Below are 20,998 nucleotides of genomic sequence, written 5' to 3' on the forward strand. Positions count from 1 at the left end.
TACAGCGTGAGTAGTGCTGGACCAGAGAGGCTTGCCCTGGAGCACAGGAGAGTCTGCAGGCAACCCCAGGACAGTAAAAGCACTCTCTAAACAATGTGATGCTTTCAGTAACATTAAGTGTAAGACAGACCGTGTGCTTGTGATCAGGACTGAAAACGCAGCTTTCTGTTCCTAGATCTGTTGGAGAAGAAGCTTCGTGAGGTTAGTTTTTCCTTTATTTGCTGCTGTACCACAGAGGCGTCCCTGGGGGCTCGGATAATAAAGGATCTGCCTGCAACGTCAGAGATATGGGCTTGATCCCTGGGTTGAGAAGATCCCCTGGAGAAGGGAACAGATGCCCACTCCAGTTTTCTTGCTGGGAGAACTCCATGGACAGAGGAGCCTGGTGGGCCAAAGTCCATGGGGCCGCAAAGAGTCGGACATGGATAAGTGACTAACACTTTCACTCTCTTTTCACCCCAGTACCTAGTACTTAGCACACAGTGAATTGAATTGAAAGTTGCTCAGTCATGTCTGACCCTTTGCAACCCCATGGACTGCATAGTTCATGGAATTCTCCAGGCCAGAATATTGGAGTGGGTAGCTGTTCCCTTCTACAGGGGATCTTCCCAACCCAGGGATCGAACCCAGGTTGCCCACGTTGCAAGAGGATTCTTTACCAGCTCAGTAGATGCTCAGTAAATAGTTGTTAATTTCATTAAAAACTTTTTAGAGAGTTCCCTGGTAGTCCAGTGGTTAAGACTCCACCTTCCAATGCAGGGTTAGTGGGTTCAATCCCTGGTCAGGGAACTAAGGTCCTACATGCCACTTGGGGTGGCCAAAAATTAAAAAAAAAAAAAAGTTTTAAAGACCTCCTGACCTTTCTGATTGACCAGATGCTCTGAGAATTGTCCTTGGTGTGACCCTTCTCTGCAACTGGGACCGCCTCCTTCTTCCAATGTTACCTTCTATCTGGTGAGGAAGTCTCAAGCCTATTTATCTCCTGCCTTTCCTTTCCAAATAATCCAGCACAAAGCCTTCATCCTCTTCAATCTGGTCTGTTTCTTGCATATGCATGTCCCTATTCCGGTTTTCTGGCACAGGTCAGTACTGTTTTTGACAGGGGTTGGTGCCTAGAGGGACATCTCTAAGTGTGTGGGCAGGAGGGGGCAACCAGGGCTGGGACAGCCCTCCTGTGGAGGAGTTGGCCCAGCCACCCACTGATCCCTGAATCCTTTTACTCATTCATCATCAAAGGCCTCGCTGGTACCTGCTTCAGACTTCTCCATCCCAGACTCAGGTGGATCACAGAGCCATCTGCACTATAATTAAATGAAATAATGCAGTTCCTCACCCAACATAAGTGAGCACCCAAAGTTTCCATTTATGATGAGCTCCTAGCCTAACTAGAAGGGTTGAAGTCAGGGAGAACTTCCTGGAAGAGAAGGCATCTGAGTTCAGCTTATCTTCTGAGGACCACAGGGAGCCATTGACAGGCTTCACGGAAGACAGTGATTTCAAAGTTCTGCATTGGCCTCACCATCATAAAACTTCTAGATGTCTCAGATCACCACCTTCCCCTTTTTCTCCCTAATCCCTTTGTAATTTGATTTTTCATATTTCAACTTTCAACCCATCTCGACTTTTAAAAAAATTATATGAAAAATTTCACACACACTCAACAGTAGAGAGAAAAGTATAGTGAACACACATGTGCCCATCACCCAGCTATGACTCCTTAACTTTCGGCAAGACACAGAGCTGCCAGCTTTTAATTCTATCAAGTAACGATTTTTTAAAATATTATTTACTATTACTGTGATTTTATGAAAGAAAGGACATTTCGGACTTCCCTGGCGGCACAGTGGATAGGAATTCGCCTGCCAGTGCAGGAGATGTAGGTTTGATCCCTGGTCCAGGACCACTCCACATGCCGCGGAGCCACTGAGCCCATGCACCCCAAGTCCTGAGCCTGTGTACTCAACCCCCGAAGCCCACGTGCAGCCCTAAGAGCTGCACACGGGAACTGCGGAGCATGTGCTCTGCCACTGAAGCTGCTGCTGCTGCCAAGTCACGTCAGTCGTGTCCGGCTCTGTGCGACCCCACAGACGGCAGCCCACCAGGCTCCGCCGTCCCTGGGGTTCTCCAGGCAAGAACACTGGAGTGGGTTGCCATTTCCTTCTCCAATGCATGAAAATGAAAAGTGAAAGTGAAGTCGCTCAGTTGTGTCCGACTCTTAGCGACCCCGTGGACTGCAGCCCACCAGGCTCCTCCGTCCATGGGATTTTCCAGGCGAGAGCACTGGAGTGGGTGCCATTGCCTTCTCCGCTGCAACTAAAGAAGCCACTGCAGTGAGAAGCCCGTGCACCACGACTAGAGTAGCCCCTGCTCACTGCAACTGGAGAAAGCGTGCGTGCAGCAACCGAGACCCAAGGCAACTGAAAAATAAAGACAGAAAGTGCATTTTAATACACTCAGAAAAGACCAGCTCAAGATAAAGAAAAGGCTTGAAATGGAATGAGCTTGCCTTGAGAACAAAGATCCACATTGTCTTTCCTTCTGTTATGTCACCAGGGCTCAGTCCTGATCCGAGGGGTGGAATGGGGCTGCCCTGGCGGTGGACATGCCCTGGGAGGGCCCGAGCCAGTGCTGGGAGGTTGCCGGGTGGTCAGGCTAAGACATGTTGAGGCTGGAGAAAAGGGGGCAAATAGGGAACTCTAGCAGGATGTGAAGGTTGGCCCACTTTCACATGGAAATTTAACTTGTTTCTTTTTTCTTTTCCCCATTAAAGGGCTTGGTAGGAAGGAGAACCACTAGGATTCCTAATAATGAGGGTCACGATTGAACTTGCTGGGAAAGAAAAGAGAAGACGGCCTTTGAGTGAAGAAGGAGAGGCCGAGAAGTGGAAATCTGGGAGAGGAGACAGTATGGGGGTTCCTTGGTGGGACCCCAGCTGCATTATTGGAGAGTACGATCCAACAAGGGGGTCCCAGTGCTGGAGGCACCAGAGAAGGAACACTGCAGGGGCCAAGTGGGATCCAAGCCCATCCAACTTAGCAACCACCCAGGCTTCTCAGGGACAGAACCCCCTCTGCTGCCCACATCCTGGTTCTCCAGCGTGTGGCCTGACAGTGGACATGCCCAAGATCTGGGCACGTGGCTTTTGTTCAACTGCCCAGGGCAGCTGTAGACCCAAGGGGGCGCTGGACCCCAGGCAGGGAAGAGCTCCCACACCCGTCCCGGGGTTGAAGGCAGGCTGAGTTGAACAAATGGATCCCCTCTGATGGGGTCTGTGGGGAGGGAGCCCATTACCTGAGGGAGACCCCACAGGGCTCCGAAAGGGATGACAGAGCCTTGGGAAGTAGTGGGTGACAGTGCAGAGAGAGAGGGTTTAAAGGGAAGGTGGATGCTTTTCTGGCCACATGGAGCAGCACCCAGGAGCCAGTTGGTAACCTTTGCTAGATAAAGGAAGAGTTCAAGAAATGAATGAAAAAAATTCTGTCTTTATTTCTTTTTCCCCAAGCTTTGGTTTCCTCAACGACAAGTCGGGGATACCATTTACCTCGCTGGGTTGTCGTGAAGTTTAAATGAAATAAGCCAATTAACCTCACCCCCTTGCTGAAGACACAGATTAGATATCACCTCCTCCAGGAAGCCCTCCCTGCCTTCCTGCATATAGGCCCCAAGATATCTCAAAATTATGCTTCCCACAACTTAGGAAGCTGCCTCTGTTACCAATTTTGAGCACCTTTAAGGGAAGGGTCCCATCTGGCTACTGTTTGGGTCCTCTAGCATGGGACTGACAGGCAGAGCTCTGCACACAGTAGCTGCTGAATGAAGGCTGACAGGTTTACTTGGCACATGTAGGAGGCCAGTGGGTTGACCCCACTCCACCAGCTGACCTTGCATGGCAGGAACGGGTCCAGTGGCATGCACCCTCGGGCACCCCAGGCCACGCCAAGGCTCTATCCAGGGGCCTGCAGGCAAGGGAGGGGAGGACCTCAGGGGGTGGTTCGACCCTCTGTCAGTGCACACAGCCCAGCCACTCCCGCCACCCCGACCCTGCCGCCAGATCCCTGGCTGCCCAAGGGAGGGCAGGAGAGGGGGGTCTCCCCCATGATGCAGCCGCTCCCCCCTCCCCCCCGGCCGCCTGCATCGCCATGCTAAGTCACTTCAGACGTGTCCGACTCTGCGACCCCAGAGACGGCAGCCCACCAGGCTCCCATCCCTGGGGTTCTCCAGGCAAGAATACTGGAGTGGGTTGCCATGCCCTCCTCCAGGGGATCTTCCCGACCCAGGGATCAAACACACATCTCTTAAGTCTCCTGCATTGGCAGGCAGTTTCTTTACCACTAGCGCCACCTGGGAAGCCCCGCCTGCATGGAGACAGGTGCTTTAATGAGCACCTCAGGGTGCGGGGCCAAGTGTTAGGAGTCCTGAGCCTCCGCAGGCAGCTCTGTGGGCAGGAGATGCCGACTTGGGCCTGGGAGTGAGGTGCACCCTCGTCCTGCTGGTCCTTAGTGCTGCGACCTTGAGCAAGTATGTCACCTCGCCCATTACTGAGGACCTGCCGCTTGCCAGGCCCCGACTGGGCGAGGCTTATCTCACAGAAGCCTTACTCTAGTCCCAGGGGGCAGGCGGCTGCACCCTTCCTTGACAGACGGAGCAGCTGGACGGAGCGGATAAGAGACGAAGCTTTTCCAGCAGAGGCAGATCCGACCCCTGTGGTCTGCAGAGCAGCCTTGGGACTTTCCCGCTGGTCCAGTGGCTGAGACTCCACACTCCCAATGTGGGGAGCCTGGGTTCAATCCCTGATCAGGGAACGATTAAACTGATCCCACGTGCTGCACCTAAGACCCAGCACAGTCAAATAAATGCATGCATGTTAAGTCAAGCCTGACTGCAACCCCGTGAACTGTAGCCCCCCAGGCTCCTTTGTCCATGGGATTCTCCAGGCAGGAATACTAGAGTGGGTTGCCATTTCCTGTAAGTAAAAATAAATTTCAAAGGGGCCTTGAGCGTGGACCCCACCCACGATCAGCACTCAGGATGGGGCCACCCACTCTCACAGTTCGTCTGCACCAACAGCCGTCCACCCCATCCCCAGCATCTGTTCTCGAGGTCCCAGCAGCGGCGGTACCAGCAAGCCCATTTGTGTCTTACCGCCGTCAAGGCTGGGCCGTGACCTCGGGGGACTCACAGGCAATCAGGGCTCAAGGGAGGCTCCTCAAAAGTCTGTCCCAGGGCTTCCCTGGTGGCTCAGTGGTAAAGAATCCACCTGCCAATGCTGGAGACACGGGTTCGATCCCCAGTCAAGGAAGATCTCACATGCTGCGGAGCAATTAAGCCCGTGTGCCACAACTACTGAGCCTGTGCTCTGGAGTTTGTGCTCCACAACAGGAGAAGCCACTGCAATAAGCCTGCGCGTTGCAACTGGAGAGTAGCCCCCATCCCTGCAACTAGAGAAAAGCCCTCACAGCAACAAAGATCCAGCAGAGCCAAAAATTTAAAAAAAAAAAGATCGGTCCCAAGAAGCCAGGCCCATCCCAGCTCTGACCCCTGGGCCCACAGTTGGAGCCCTCACGGCCACGCCATCCTCACCCCACCAGACTCCCCTCCGTCGGCTGTCACCCGTCTCCAGGCCTTGGGGGTCAGGAGTGCAGTCTTCTTCCGGGTCTTTGTGCTTTGAGTCTCCAGTGGAGGGCGCACCAGCACCGCCCTGATTCTCCCCTGACCTCCCATCCACCTCCCAAAGGGTCAGGCCCTTCCTGGCTGTTGCCTTTTCCTTCCTCCCAACCCTGCAAAAGTGGTTCTTCCTACCTGGCCCCACAACAGCCTAGCCTGCCCACAACACACCATGACTCTCACAGCCTGGGGCCCCCCGGGCAGGGACCAGGCTGACCCATGTCTCCTCCAGTACCACCCGGGTGGGCACAGGCCAGGCCTTAGGTAGCGTGTATGGACCGTCTCGGTGAGGGCTGGGCTCTCCGCAGCCCATCCGCAGAGATGGGCATGCAGGGGGCCAGGGACAGCAGGAGGGCTGGGGTCTCCCTCCCCCACCCAGGGCAAGTGTGGCTTGGCAGCACCATCCACTGGGTCAACACGGATGGCAGGACCCCCAGCACTGGTTTTTTGTTGTGTTTTTTTTTTGGCCACACCGTGCAGCTTGCAGGATCTTAGTTTCCCAACCAGGATTGGACCAAGGCCTTGGGCAGTAAAAGCGCTGAGTCCTAACCACTGGACCACCAGGTGGGGTGGGTGTGTCTTGATGGGCAGTAGCAGCCCTGAGCTGACACACACAGGTCAGACAGTAGGAGGGACCAGCCCGGGAATAGCCCAAAGCCCAGGTATATAGCCTGCAGAGCCCAAGGCCAAATGAAAATGCAGGGCCTCAGTCTTCAAATTGTCTAGAATTTCAGGACAGCAATCGCAGAGCATAAAATCAAACATCAAGTCGTGCATGAGTCAGGCATCCACAAAGCTGACCCACCCGCAGGCCTCTTCCCAGAGGTCTCGCCCCTCCCTGGGGGAGCCTGAAGATGAGATGCCCGCACCCAGGAGCCCAGGAGGATAAGGGCAGGACTCCGACAGCTGCCCAGGGTGGGTCGTTCACTCCTCGGGGACACGCAGCTCCCACACACACATGGCATGAAAAAATGGCAATGATGTTTTAAAAAATTAGGTTTATAAATATTTTCTCCATTGTACAAAGTTTTTCCCTGTCCTGCCCACCCCATCACTGTTCACATTTCTCCTGTTTTTAAAATCCCAACTATATTTATTTTTTTTAAATCATAAAATATATTTTTTTCTTTGTTCATATTTAAAACTATGTACAGGGGTGCTGAGAGGCCGGGGTGGCCCGGCCAAGGTCAGGAGGAGTCCGTGCAGGGGGACGGCGGGGGCGGGAAGAGGTGGAAGTAGCTTCTCTCCGTGGCGGGCGACGGCGGGCAGCTGTCCTCCGCCGACAGGTACTGGCTGTGGGGTGTGGGCGGAGGCGGGTAGGGGTCTGAGTCCGAGTTCAGATCCAGGTAGTACTTGCTGGCCTTCCAGCGGCTGGCGCTATAATCACTGTCGCACACGTCCGTGCTGCAGGGCGTGGTCGGGGGCGCCACGCCTCGGATGATGTAGGGCCTGGAGGGGACACAGGCAAAGGGAGTCTGCGTTCAGAGGGGCCCGCCTGCACGTCCATCGGTCCCTGGGCCCCTCTGAGCCTCCACAGTACCACCTCTAAGGTGGGCGCGCCTGCACTTACCTTGAAGGCTGCCAAGTCCGGGCCCTGGCAAGGACTGCAGACCCGGGCCAAGGTCACCTTTATGGAGAACGAGGCCCCCAGAGCCCACTTGGGGCTAAACTTACTGAACCTCTCTGAGCTTCCTTTTCTCGATAAAATGGGAAGCATGAAACGGTATCCGTTTCAAAAGCGGCTTGTGAGGATTAAAGTGAGATTCTGCATGGAACGTGCTAGAAACAGTGCTCAACACCAGAAAGTGCTCGACGGCTATCCCCATTTGTATCATTGCTGTGAACAGTGGAGACCAGCCAGTCCCGTCTTGATCCCGGAGATGTCTCCTGATGACCCCCGTGACCATCCCCTGTGGCCTGGGCCCGAGGTGGGGCTCACAGTGGGCAGGAAGGGGGAGCCGGCTCCAAAGGGCCCGTCGCTGAGGAAGGTGCAGCAGGAGGACACCCCACGTGGGGCCCTGGGAGCAAGCAGGACCCCAACAGGCAGCGCGGAGGGGAAAGGTACTGGAGGCAGGACCAGAATGAGGACAGGCGAGCAAAGCAGACTGGAGGCTGAGGGGGCTGGCCTGCTGGAGTGGACGTGACCCCTGGGGACAGGCTGTGACGCTGAGGCGCTGGGGAGCCACAGCAGGTTCCTGACCAGAGCTGTGCCTTCCGTATCGGTGGGCTCCCCTTCCAGGCCCGGGAGTCCCCCAAACGGCCACCAGAGGGCGGGCGGCGCCGCTCTCCGAGGGTCCGCGGCTCCGCGGCTCCAGGACCACGAAGCGCCTCGCCTGGCACCCCCAGATCCCGGCTCTCTACACGCGGGCGGGGGGCCAGCCTAGCGGGGCCCAGCCTCCACGTGCTCCATCAGGTAGCCCGCCCAGGGCGGGGTGGGCCCTGTGGGCTGAGACCACCGGGTGGCTGAAGCTCAGCAGGTTCAGCTCGCCCCGCCTGGCTCGGACCCGCCCCTGGACAGCGGAGCCGGACCCGACGTCCCCTGTAGCAGGCCTGCGCCGGGAGCAAGGAGGAAGGATCGCCCCGTCGAAGGCCGGCCTCGCCCGCTCCTTGCTGGTGGAGGCAGCGCGGGGTAGCTGCCCCTCCGCGGTCCCGGAGCCGGATTCAAGCACCGTCTTAGAGCAGAGCCCTCGGGGACCCGGCCAGCCGCGGTGGGGACCCCCGGTGGCTTCCAAAGACCCCCAGGGCTCCCACCCACGGGCTCCGGGTGCTTTCTGACCTCAGCGCGCCCCACGCTGCGCCGACCCCTCCCCACTGTCTCTCCCGGGAAAGGGGGCCAGGCGTGGGACCGCGGGGGGCTCCATACCTGTACGGCCTGGCGGCGGCGGGAATGTTGGAAGAGTAGAACACGTCCACGTTGTACAGGGAGGGGTCCGTGGCGGGGGACGGCGGCGGGTTCAAGATCTGAGGGGAGGCCAAGCGAGGTCACACGCGCCCTGGAGCCCGCGGTCCCCGCCAACCCCGCCCGCCTTGCCTCCTCCCACGACCCCTCCTGGTCTGGGGGACGAAGCGGCAGCCGTGGCCTGCGGGTGGGCACGCGGAGGGGCAGAGCAGGGTGGCTGCCAGGGCCGCCCTGCTGACCAGTGGTGATCCCAGGCCAGCGCGTTCAGGTCCCCGACGGGTCCTGCACCCTGGTCACCAGCGGGGAGGTGTCCCTGCCGGCCTGGGCATGTTGCTGGGCCTCAGAGCGCCTGGCGAGGTTCCTCTGGGACTTTTACTTCCCCATCTCCTTCCACGTGGTGCAAAAGTCTAATCTCTATAATTCATTCCTTATTCCAAACACTCCTGGGGGAACCCTGAAGACGCAGGGGGGTCCACCCATCAGGGAGGGGGCTACAGCCTAGCTGCCCGCCTGGCCAGCGTCTCAACCAACCAGGAAAGGGTGACCCTTTCTCAAGGGACTATACTGCCCCCAAACTGTGGTGCTAAAGACACAACTCTTCCCCCCAAGCACGTGTCCTTCAGAGCCAGGCAGCACACGAGGGGCCCCACGAGGGGGGCCGTGGGACCCGGGGGCCCAGACAGCAGGAAGGTCTGCACTTCCCCGCCACCACCCCCCCCCCGCCCCACCCACCTCCTGCCAGCTTTCCCTGCAGGGGGCACAGCGGGCAGAGGGCTATCACTGCGCGTGTGCCCTGAAGGACAGACTCTCCCCAGGTCCCTGGGGTGGTGGACAGAGCACAGCCTGTCTCCGGGAAGATGTGGACCGAGTCCTCTGTAGCACCTCCCAGCTGCAGCAGGCTCCCTGGTGAGGGATTTCCCCTTCCGAGGCCTCAGTAGCTTCATCTCTAAACTGGGGCTAGGGACTTCCCTGGTGGTCCAGTGGTTAGGACTCTGTGCTTCCAATGCAGGAGGTGTTGGGTTCAATCCCTGATCAGGGAACTAAGATCCCACATGCCTCAGAGTGAAGCCAAGAAAGAAAAATTTAAAAAAGAAACAAAAAAATTAAGACTTGCTTCCTAAGGCGGTCCTGACACTTGGTGAATAACCTACAGGAAAAGCCAAGGCCCTTCCCCTGCCCTTCAGGAACCACACGGACCCCTCTCCTTCTTCTGGGGGAAGGGTCCTCTTCAGCCAAACAGCCAGCCTGGGGATGCTCAGGATTTGACCCCAAAGCTGGGAAGGTACAGCTGGGGGGAAGAGGGGAGCAGAAACCAGTCAGGGAGCACCACCAGCAGAAAGGGCCTAGCCCCCCGCTGCCCCTCACCCCAGGTTGGGGGGGGAGCTTTTTCTGCATCTGCCCTTGAACTTGACCGGACCTGGCTCCTCTTCACTTCCGCCTCCAAGGAGCTTTGGGATCCTGCCCATAGTCCCCTCCCTGCTGGCTGTCAGAGCTACCTCCCCCAGGGCGCCGGGGCGGTGAAGGTCAAGGAAGGGTTGTGGGGAAGTCTTCCCAGTAGGGCAGTAGGCAGATCTCTAGCAAGTCCTATTGGTGCAGCACCTCGGCCACTTCTTTATCTTCTGGTGGTAGCTGGGGCCTCTTCCCCGTCACTCCCTCCCAGATAATCTGCTTTTCCTGTGTTCTAAAGAGTCCTCTTTACCTCTCACTGGCGAACTCCCTGGAATTCCAATCCCTGCTAATAATGTATTAAACTTTCTCTGTTCAAATCCCCATATGGTTTCTGGACCTCAACTCATAAAAGCTGCCTGGAAGCCATCAGCACAGAAACAGTACCTCCAGACTCACCCAGACCTTCTAATTACATTCCAAGGGCAAGTTTTAAATACAAACATGAAATCTTGAGAACATTAAGAGAACATGGAAAGAAACTATTTTTTATGAGGAGGGAAAATCTTTCTGGGCATGACCCAAAACCCCTCCAGACTTAATTTCATAGTATAAAGGGCAAAACACAACATAAACCAAATCAAAAGACCAAAAGCTAGGAAAAATATTTTCAACCCATACCCCAGGCTAATTCTTTTAATACATCGATATCTCTTGCACTGTGCTCAGTCACTCAGGCATGTCTGACTTTGCAACCCCCTGGACTGTAACCCACCAGGCTCCTCTGTCCATTGAATTTTTCCAGACAAGAATACTGGGGCCAGCTGCCAGTTCCTACTCCGGGGGATCTTCCCGACCCAGGGATTGAACCCACATCTCTTGCGTCTCTTACATTGGCATTGGCATGCCTCTAGTGCCACCTGGGAAACCCAAAGAGCCCTTACAAATGGATTTTAAAAAAAAGCCAACAAAACCAACAACCCAATAGAAAAAGGACATAAACACACCTTTCTGAGAAAATAAAACTACAAAGGTTATTAACCATACAAAAAGATGTTTGACGTCATTTGTAATAACTGAAATATAAGTTACACTACCATACCATTTTTACCCTAAATTGGACCCGAGGAGAGTGAGAGGGACAGTCATGCCGGTGTTGCCCTCTGCTGGTGGGAAGAGGGACTGTCATCTCTTGAGGACCCCCCCCCCCCCACCGCCCCGACCTTGGCAAGAAAGGTCAAGATGACCCTCAGCCTTAGGTACAGGTCATCTTCCTGGCGTCTCCCCTAATTGAGGAAACTGCAGGAGCTCTAAGCATTACTGCTGGGGTAACAAGATCCTGGGGGTGACTAGACACCCACTGGTGTGGCCCAGCCACACCCCAACAAAGGGCGCTGTCCAGTCACCAAGAAGGGAGCTTGCGCTGCCCGAGAATGAAAACAAACTTCAGGATGCAGGAGAGACCGGGTGGGGAGTGGTCAGCTCGGGCAGAATGGCCCCGGGGGAGGAGAGGAGGGGGGGCGGGTAGCCACTCAGTCCCTCCGCCTCCTCTTTGCGAAATAGGGTGGGGATAGCGCCCCCTTCTGGAGTCGGGGTGATGCAGCACAAGGGGAGGGTGTTCCTCCGAAGTTCTGGGTAAAGGCCAGCCCTTCTCTGAGCCTCAGCAGCAAAAAGGGAGGCTGAGTCAGCTCTAATGAGGCGGAGGGCACTGCCGCCTATTATGCGGAGTGAAGTAAGTCAGAGGGAAAAGCACCAGTACAGTATATTAACGCATATGTATGGAACTTAGAAAGATGGTAACGACCACCCTGTATGTGAGACAGCAAAAGAGACACAGGGATAGGGAACAGACTTTTGGACTCTGTGGGAGAAGGCGAGGGTGGGATGATTTGAGAGAACAGCATTGAAACATGTCTATTACCATATGTGAAACAGATCGCCAGTCCAAGTTCGGTGTGTGAAACAGGGCACTCAGGGCCGGTGCAATGGGACCACCCCGAGGGATGGGATGGGGAGGGAGGTGGGAGGGGGGTTCGGGATGGGGGCACACATGTACACCCGTGGCTGATTCATGTCAATGTATGACAAAAACCACCATAATATTATAAAGTAATTAGCCTCCAATTATAATAGATAAATTCATTTAAAAAAAAAAGTGAGGCTGAGAGAGGAGCTACCATTACCTTCAGATGCTATCATGCGGGTTTTAAAAAGTACATGCGGAACTACACTGTACGAGATGCTAATGATGGCTTCATGTCATTACACATTCGTCCAAACCCACAGAATTCAACCAAGAATCCAAACCACCAAGAGTGAGCTCAGACATACACTGTGGCCTCTGGGTGCAGCTTCATGGGCTGCAACCAGCGTCCCACTCTGGTGCAGGAGGTTGATCATGGACGGAGGGGGGATTTGGGAAGTCTCCCAACTTTCCTCCCGATTTTGCTATGGATCTAAAACTGCTCTAAAAATAAAAAGCTGTCTTTGGGACCTGCCTGGTGGTCCAGTGGCTAAGACCCCACGCTCCCAATGCAGGGGGCCTGGGTTCGATCCCTGATCGGGGAACTATATACACACGCCACAACGAAAGGTTCGCATGCCGTGGTTAAAGACCCCATGATAACTAAGACCCAGAGCAGCCAAATAAACAAGCAAATAAAAATAGAGTTTTTAAAAGTTGTCTTTAAAAACTGCATATGTAAAATTGGTGAACTCTAAATAAAGTCAAAGGGAATTGTATCAATGCACTGGTTATGATATTGTGTTACTGTTGTAGACTTAATGTCTGGGTCTCCCCCAAATTCATATACTGAAAGCTAATCTCCAACATGATGGTTGAAGAGTGGGACCTTCTCACGGTGCTTAAGCCACAAGGGTAGAGCCCTCTGGGATGGAATAAGTGTCCTTAAGAAAGAGACCCTGGGGGCTTCCCTGGGGGCCCAGGAGTTGAGACTCCACACTTCTACTGCAGGAGGTTGCAGGTTTGACCCTTGGTCAGGGAACTGGTCAGGGAACTAAGATCCACAAGGCATGGCCAAAAAAAATTTTTTAAATTAAAAAAAGACCTCAGAGAGCTCCCTCGTGCCTTCTACCATATACAAACAAGACTATGAACCAAGAATTGGGCTTTCAACAGGGAGAAACCAGAACCTTGATCTTTAACGTCCCAGCCTCTAGAATTGTGAGAAACAAATGTGTGTAGTTTAAGCTGCCCAGTCTACGGTATTTTTGTTACAGCAGCACGCATGTGCTAAGACAACCATAGTTACGTAAGATGTTACCAGTGCAGAAAACTGGTAAAAGGGAGATGGGACCACTCTGTATTATATTTTACAACTACAGATAATTAGCTCCGAATTGGAGCTACAATTAGCTCCAAAATTAAAGAAAAAAAAATCATTCTCTTTTCTGGGAAGATAAAGTCCGCACTCTCGTATACTCGCTTATGCACAGATTTCCTCTGGGAGGACACACAATAAACTCCGCACGGGCTGTGCCCTTGGGGAGGGATGAATTCCTGGTCACAGTAAAGGCTGGGCCCTCTTTTCACTGTGCCCTTTGAATTCTGTACCATGAACGTATATTACTGATTCAAAGCAACGTAGTTAATTTTTAAACAGCTGGCTCCACGCAGGGTTTCTTTTGGGGATGATGAAATGTTCTAAATTTAACCACAGTGATGACTGCACAACTTTGTGAATATACTAAAGCCCAGGGACTTGTACACTTTAAGTGGGTGGGTTGTATGGTATGTGAACTATATCTCAATAAAGCCATTGTAAAAAACTGCTGGTGGTCACTGTCGTCTCTTGCTGCGAAGCGCGATCCCCCCAGCTCCCAGCTTCCCCAGAGGCTGCAAGCATCCTGGTGCCCATGTCGGGGGAGGGGGGAAGGGGTGGGCAGGGGGCTGTTCTGGAGTCAGCTCAAGTCTCACACGGGTTCTTGGGGTTTCTAGCTGGCTACATGGAACATCCGAAGGTCAGGTGACAATAGGAGCAGGAAGGACAAGAACAGTGCGGGGAGGAGGGGTTCTTCAACTCCAGTCTCTTGACTCCTTGCTTCCCCCACCCCTAAACAGCCCAGCCCTGAGGCCTCCAGGAGACTCGGACCGAATCCTTTGGACCCAAGATAATAACCCCCACTGCCTCCTCCTTCCTAGACCCTGCCAGGATCAGGTGCAATAAGGAAGGGCAACACCCTCCTGGATGTGGGGGACACTCAGAAGGGCGGGCAGGCCCCATCCTGGTGGGTGGAGCTCGCTGGGACCCCCCAGAGAAAGTTCAAGGGGCCATCTTCACCTCAGAAGAGTATTCTATCACAGGGAGTCAGGTTTTGAAGAATTAAGAAGCAGAGAACCAGGTAAAGTCAGAACCTGACACGTACCCCCAGATTCACGTCCATGCATCAAGCTCACCCGGTTTCCCCGGGCCATGGTCCTGGCAATGGGGGTGGCTTTCCCAGCCAGCATGGAGGAGAAGGTCCCCCTCGGGATCCTGCAGTGGGACCTGGACACTAAGGGCTTCAGAGTGTCACCCTCTACAATCATTTCCTTCTAGGGTGTGGCCTGGAGCCAGCCCACACCCCACTTGCGCTGCCGGAAGTTCCAGGGAGCAAAAGTCAGCACAAAAGTCACCCTGTGAGTGCCTGTCCTTAGAAAACAATCTAGCTACTTTCTGGGAACCAACAAGGCCTTAGGACAGGAAAATAGGGTGTTTCTGGTGGGGATACGGAAGGGACGCTCACGTCCATCCAGACAGGCCCCGTGGATGGGGGAGGCCCTCGGAATAAGGACTGCCACCCAGACGCGAGGACGCCCCTGGGAGGGGGGATTATGGGTGCAACTTCCACTTTTTAGACGTCATGTGACTTCTGGATTATCCACAATAAACAGGGAGTGCTCTTTTCTAAACAGAAAACCCAGAGGGTGGGAGGGAGGTCCAAGAAGGAGGGAATATGTGTGCACACACAGATGATTCACTTCGTGGTACAGAGAAATGAACAGAACACTGTAAAGCAATTCCACTCCAATAACAGAAGAGAAAGGAAAAAACCACAGGTCAGGACCGGGAGGTGAGTGAATGCATCCACCATCCTGAGGGATGGAACGGCTGGCTGGTAATTCTAGAAGCCCTGACGTCATGGGTTGGGGACCCCACGCCAGCCGGGCTTCCTCCTGCCCCCACTCACCGGCGGGTACAGTGTAGCCTTGGTGCTGGACGAGCTGCTGGACGAGGCCCCGGTGACGTGGTTCCGGTCGTAGAGGGGCACCCCGGCCCGGCCGCCCATCAGGCTCACGGAGCTCATCATGGACTTGCCGCACGAAATGCCTGTGGGACGGGGGCCGGGGGCGGGGGCGGGCGAAGCCTGGTCAGGGGCCAGGGCGCCCCACGGACATAGCGCGCTTTCTCCAGCCCCTCTGCCCAGGAGACCCAGGCTCAGGACAGGAAGCCCCACGTGACGGGTGTCCCCAGTGGGCGACTCAGACGAGCTCAGGTCAAGTCCAAAGAGCATATCTGACCCCCTCGCCCCGCAGCCCGCCCTGACCGCCCTCTCCACCTCCTCCAGGGCCCTCGCGGGGCTCAGGCTCGCTCCTCACCGGTGAAGGGACCGTGCTGGGAGCCGCCGGGGGCGATGAAGTTGAGGGGCACGTGGGGGGTCCCGCTGACGTACTCGTGCGGGAAGGGCCCGCTAGCGCCGGCGTAGCGCTGGCATACCACGCGCTGGCACACGAAGTAGACCCCGCCCATGATGAAGAGCGACAGGATGATGCCGATGACCGGCCCGATGGCGCTGCTGTGGGCCGGGCCGTCGTCCGCGGGCAGCTTGGTGATTTCTGCCGGAGGCCGGGCAGGGAGAGACGGTGGACGTCAACCCAAACGGGGCGGGTCTCCTGCGGGGGGGCAGGCGCTGTGTGCCCTGGAGGGCTTGGACCCGACCCGGCCCAGCACCCACTGGTGGAGCTGCTAGGGGGCTGGAGCAGCACCCCTGAAGGGCTTGCCCCCCTCCAGACTGCCCGCAGCGGCCTCCTGCCCCTCGTCAGCCAGACTGAGCTCTCCCACCGCCCCCAGCCCCTCACCAGCGACTCCTCCAAAGCAGCCTCCTCCTATTCACGCCCCTGACCCAGAGCTTCCCGGTCTGGGCTCTAGACTCAACCTTGTCCAAAGAACACTCACGTCCCCATCAGGTCAGCACAACGGTTCTAGGGACAGTCAACTCCGTTCCCTCCAGCTGGCCAAACCCCCCAAAGAAAGGGAGGAAAGCTGCTGGTTCCAGCGAGGAGGCCTGACTATGGATAAATATCACCCCAATGACTGGGGCCACAGTCACACAGGAGACTGAAGACAGACACGGTCAGCGTGGACACCTGCCCACCAGAGGAGCAGGGCTCAGAGCCCCACTGCTACCCTCTGACCCCAGATGTCACCCCTGAGGTGGTAGCTGAGGGGCCTGCCCTAGGTTGATGGGACGGTACGAAAGTGCTCAGTGAGTCCCCTTGGGACCCCTTCCTTCGTCCCCACTCATAAGTCATCTCTATCTTGCAGTCAGAGCTCTCAACCCTGGTCCTGCCGTGAACAAAGAGGTCACATCCCCAGATGCGTGGACACATCCCCACTTCCTGGGAATCCAGCTCCTTTCCTGTCTGAATCGGACAGCCTTTCAAGAGCCACTGCCTCCAGGAAGTCCTCTCTGACTGCCCTCATTTCACATCCTCTGTACCCCGGTACCCCTGACTGTACAGACCATGCCATTCAAGGGGCCTGCAGCACGTGCGTGTACATATGTGTGCGTGTGTGCGTGCGCATGTGTGTTTCTGCACACCGCCACACACGGCTCCTCCTCAGCCAGACTGCAGGCTGCCAGGGAAGGGACCCAGCCCCTATTCCACGAGGTGATCTTGTCTGGCAGACGCTGCTGAGTGAGGTCTCTGGGCAGAAACATGCTGCCTCTGCCTGCCACTCAGGCCCGGCCCACCAGTCAGCCCCACCCAAAGGGTGGGGGTCTGCCTTCTCCAAAGGGGGCCTGCTTCTGTGCCTCTGTCCCAGCTAAAATGCCCCTTAGCTCTCCCTCCTCACGGCTGTCTCCACCTCCAGGAAGGCTTCCCTGACTCCCCCACCAAGGCCCGATACTCCCGACCTCCCAGCCTCTTTAGTCCGCACCATTTCCTCCCTCTGGACCCCACAGTCCTGGAACAGAAGCCCAGCACAGGGTGACACCGCCCCCTAACCCTGCCCTCCGCAGGAAGCCAGCTTACCGCACATGAGCTCGTCGGAGCCATCCACGCAGTCCGGAAAGGAATCGCATTGCTGTTTGATGAGGACGCACTGGCCACTGGCACAGCGGAACTGGTTGGGCAGGCAGACGGCTGCAAGGAGGGGCCTTGCGTTCAGAGAGGCTGGAGGGCATGACGCAGCCAGGAGCACTAAGCAGATGACCAGCAAGAGGTGCACCCAGCCCCGCGACCCCAGGCCCAGCAGCAGAGGTCTGGGATCCAAATGCAGGGCAGACAAAGGGACCCCTTCGAGGACCAGGTCGGGGCATGGTTCCGGTCAAACCAGTCTTCACCCTCCCCTTGATGACCACCCCCCTTTCAAGGCCTGTGAAATGCTGGGGGCGGGCTGGCAGGGAAGAGACCTCAACGATCTAGGGAGGTAATCATTCACCAGCATCCTACCATGGGTCAGGCTTGCAAAGCACCAGACCTCCCACAGGCCCTGAGCCCAGGCTCTCTTCCAGGTCATGGGGAGGTGAGAGTCAATCAGTGGAAGGCGCAGAGGAGCCAGGCTCCTAACCAGGCAGGGCAGGGAATGGCCAACGCGTCCGCAGAGCTCTGGGGTCAGGAAGCGGGGGCAGAGCTCAACCGGAAAGGCAGAGGCTGGCCACGCAAGCAACTGATGCAGCTCTCAGGCTTTCAGGGGAAGAGGAAGAGGAAGGCTGGGTACTGTAGCTGCGGCGGCTGCCCTGCTGACCTGGAAAGGGCGCCTGCTCTGTGAGGAAGGGAGCTGCCAGGGGGCTCGCCGGTCACCTGCCCCCAGTACTTCCTGTCTACGCTCCCCACCTGCCCCAGCCCAGGCGCCCCACGCCCGACACTGGAGACAAGGAACCCTGTCCGTGCAACGAGTGGGCAGATCTCCTGGTCACCGAGCAGGAGAGGAAGCTTCTGAAACGGAGGGTGGAACCCAGAGCCTGCACCAGGGCCTGCTGTTCTCCCAGGGCTTCCTTCCACCAGGAGAAACTCACAGCGGGAGGAGTGCGGGGAGTGGTTCCTAATCAGGGCTTCTGCCACCCGCCGAGATCTTGGCCACCAGCTGGGGCCAACAGCGTAAGGCAGGGCTCAGAAAACTCCTCTGTAAAGAGACAGATAGGTCTCTACAGTAACTACTCAACTCTGCTGTTTTCAGGCAAGATAACATGTAAATGAATGAGCCTAGCTGTGTCCTAATAAAACTTAGGCAGCTAAGTTGGTAAAGAATACCAACTTACCCTGGTGGCTCAGATGGTAAAGAATCTGCCTGCAATGCAGGAGACATAAGAGACAGGAGTTCGATCCCGGGGTCAGGAAGATCCCCTGGAGAAGGGCAAGGCAACTCACTCCAGTATTCTTGCCTGGAGAATCCCATGGACAGAGGAACCTGGTGGGCTACAGCTGATGGGGTCCCAAAGAGTCAGACATGACTGAGGTGATGTAGCATGCACCCAAAACTTTATTACCAAAATAGGTGGTGGCCTGGATTTAACCCTTAGGCCACAGTGTGCTAATCCCTGGTCTAGTCTCCATCAAGTTCTCAAAGGGTCTATGAGCTGTAAAGACTTTACGACTAGCTTTATAAAAACATTTGGGGTAATGACCCCCAGGCCTTCATCTTCCACAGAATGGCTGCTTATCATGAGTGGGCGGGGAACAGATAAAACCTGAGTTATCCAAGTACAGGACCCAGTGGCTATGGGGGTAGCCGCTAGAAAGGCCTATTAACAGCTAGCTCAGTAGCAGTCAACACGCAGCCGAGGTGCTGACAATATGTGGCAGGAAGCAACCGAGAAGGTCATTTATTTATAAAAGGAAAAACTCAGAGGGAGCACAAACATTTGTTTCACTGTCACGGTCTAAAGGAAAATCCTGCTGGTCAGAGTGGACCCAGGCTGACCAGACAAATCTCTCTGTAACTCCTGGTTCAGTGGGATGCTAGAAATCGCCCAGAAGTAAGCATTATCCCACAGACACGTTGGTACTGCCTTTGGAGATGGGAATTAACCAGGGTGTAAGCCATGGAAAGCTAGCCGACTAACGCATTTGTCTTGGGATTTCTGTAAAATTCTTGACTGAAAGAGGGAAGGCAAGACAGATTCTCATAGCCCACCTTCATGCCAAACTGGTAGGGCAGACGGCAGGAGCCTTCAGGGGGCCTGTAACTAACATTTTTTCCTTCCCAAGCTGAGGGACCTTGGCAAAGGTCCTACAGCGACCCTACTCTTGTGCGGCCGGGTAAAGCCCAAGCTCCAGGAGGCCAAGGGGACGGCCTAGGGGGTGGGCGGGGCCACACAGGGGCGGGACCTTGTTGGGGGCGGGGCGGGGCGGGGCCTCACCGTCGCAGTCCGCCTCATCCGAGCGGTCCTGGCAGTCCGCCTCGCCATCACAGCGCAGCCGCAGGTCCACGCACTGGCCCCGCGCACAGGGGAACTGCGCGGCCGAGCACACTGGGCAGCCCTCCTCATCGCTCTGGTCGTCACACTCGGGGAAGCCGTCACAGCGCCAGGCCCCGGGGATGCAGTCGATCTCCCCAGTAGCACAGGCGAACTGGTCGGGGGAGCACGTGGGAGGCTCTGCGGGGCAGAGAAAGGCCATCATGGGCGCCCGCTTTTGGGCAAAAGCTGGGCGAAGCACGTCTGGGTTTCAGAGCGGGGAATACGGTCAGTTCATACATGCTGTATCCACCTCGTCTCCACTGCCCTGTGTCCTGTCTGCCTTCCCACCTCCAGCCCCAAGTAGGCCATGAAGCTGTCGACCCAAAGCATAGGTGTGTGTGCAGGGCCTAGCTACACCGGCGTGTCCACTGCACCCCCGCCGGAAGTAGGAGGGTCAGAAAGCCAGGGGTCCACACCCACACCTATTACACATTTGGGGCAATGGGGCCAGAACACTGAGCGCCCAGAGAGCCCACAGGCATGGTGGTGGAGGCTGGTGGGGGACCCAGGCCCTTCACTGAAGGGTGGGCTGAGGAAAGGCAGGTGGTAAGGGTACCTAGGGGGAGCAGAGTCAGTGGGGAGGGGGTTCGAAGGTTCCCTGGTGGAGGGAGTCATGGGAGGGTGGTGAGCTGAGAGGGTGAAGGACAGGAGATCTGGGGCCACCTCCTACCAGTGGCCATGGTAAGTCATCCCCCCTCAGGGTCCACTTCTCTAGTGCAGGTCAAGTGTGGACAGTAGTGTTCAGGGAGGGGCACCGTCCTGGAGGCCTGGATACAGACGGGCATGATGAATGCCAGGGCACCAGCAGAGACACTCAGGAGGAGCCCCTTGGGCCCTGGGCTGCCCCCCTTCCCTGGGGTCCTGTCATCATCTCTCCCTCCTCTGCTGGAAAATCACAGAAAACTGGAGGCCCAGAAATCAGCCCAAACTCCATGTCAAGTTTAAGAACAGTCATCAATATCCATAAAATCTGATTAAGGAAAAAGGTATCGGGAGTTCCCTGGTCATCCAGCAGTTAGGACTTGGGCCCTTTCACTGATGTAGCCAAGGTTCAATCCCTGGGAGAACTAAAACGCATAAGCCACAGAGCACGGCCAAAAAAATTAAAAGACATCAATTTCACAAAAGTGTTGATTTCATGATGTTCTAAGCCTTTCAACATTTGGAACCCATGTGCCTCCCCCATAACCTCAGGGTCCACACTGGACTGAATGGGGATGGGAGATGGGGGAATAGATGTGAACAAAAATGAATACAATCCCGCTGTTCCCACTGCGTTTGGCCACAGAGGACACACCGGGGACAAAGGAGCCAAAGACGGATGTGTGCACGGTGAGCTGCCTGCCAAGGAACACAGGGACGCTG

General features: G+C 56.0%; 1 protein-coding gene and 1 long non-coding RNA gene across 5 annotated transcripts in view; one reads left to right on the forward strand and one right to left on the reverse strand.

Annotated features, from left to right (window-relative positions):
- Window positions 1–6,645: 6,645 nt before the first annotated feature.
- Window positions 6,646–20,998, reverse strand: part of LRP5 (LDL receptor related protein 5) — a 124,789-nt gene continuing 110,436 nt past the window's right edge. For 2 of the 4 annotated variants that reach the window (XM_043924669.1, XM_043924689.1), the window contains exons 18-23: window positions 19,535–19,771; window positions 17,205–17,345; window positions 15,549–15,785; window positions 15,140–15,279; window positions 8,528–8,625; window positions 6,646–7,113 (exon numbers count right to left, since the gene is read on the reverse strand). In XM_043924669.1, coding sequence (XP_043780604.1) covers window positions 6,852–7,113; window positions 8,528–8,625; window positions 15,140–15,279; window positions 15,549–15,785; window positions 17,205–17,345; window positions 19,535–19,771 — 1,115 coding nt within the window. In that variant the 3' untranslated portion in view covers window positions 6,646–6,851. The remainder of the gene's footprint in view (window positions 7,114–8,527; window positions 8,626–15,139; window positions 15,280–15,548; window positions 15,786–17,204; window positions 17,346–19,534; window positions 19,772–20,998) is intronic. The other 2 variants (XM_043924680.1, XM_043924698.1) reach the window with 2 other exon arrangements.
- On the forward strand, window positions 14,913–16,715 carry LOC122708323. Its single transcript, XR_006345119.1, has 2 exons — window positions 14,913–15,022; window positions 16,495–16,715. It is a non-coding gene; the product is annotated as an uncharacterized LOC122708323 (long non-coding RNA).

The sequence above is a fragment of the Cervus elaphus genome, chromosome 2 (assembly GCF_910594005.1).
Source record: "Cervus elaphus chromosome 2, mCerEla1.1, whole genome shotgun sequence".
Lineage (NCBI taxonomy): Eukaryota > Metazoa > Chordata > Mammalia > Artiodactyla > Cervidae > Cervus > Cervus elaphus.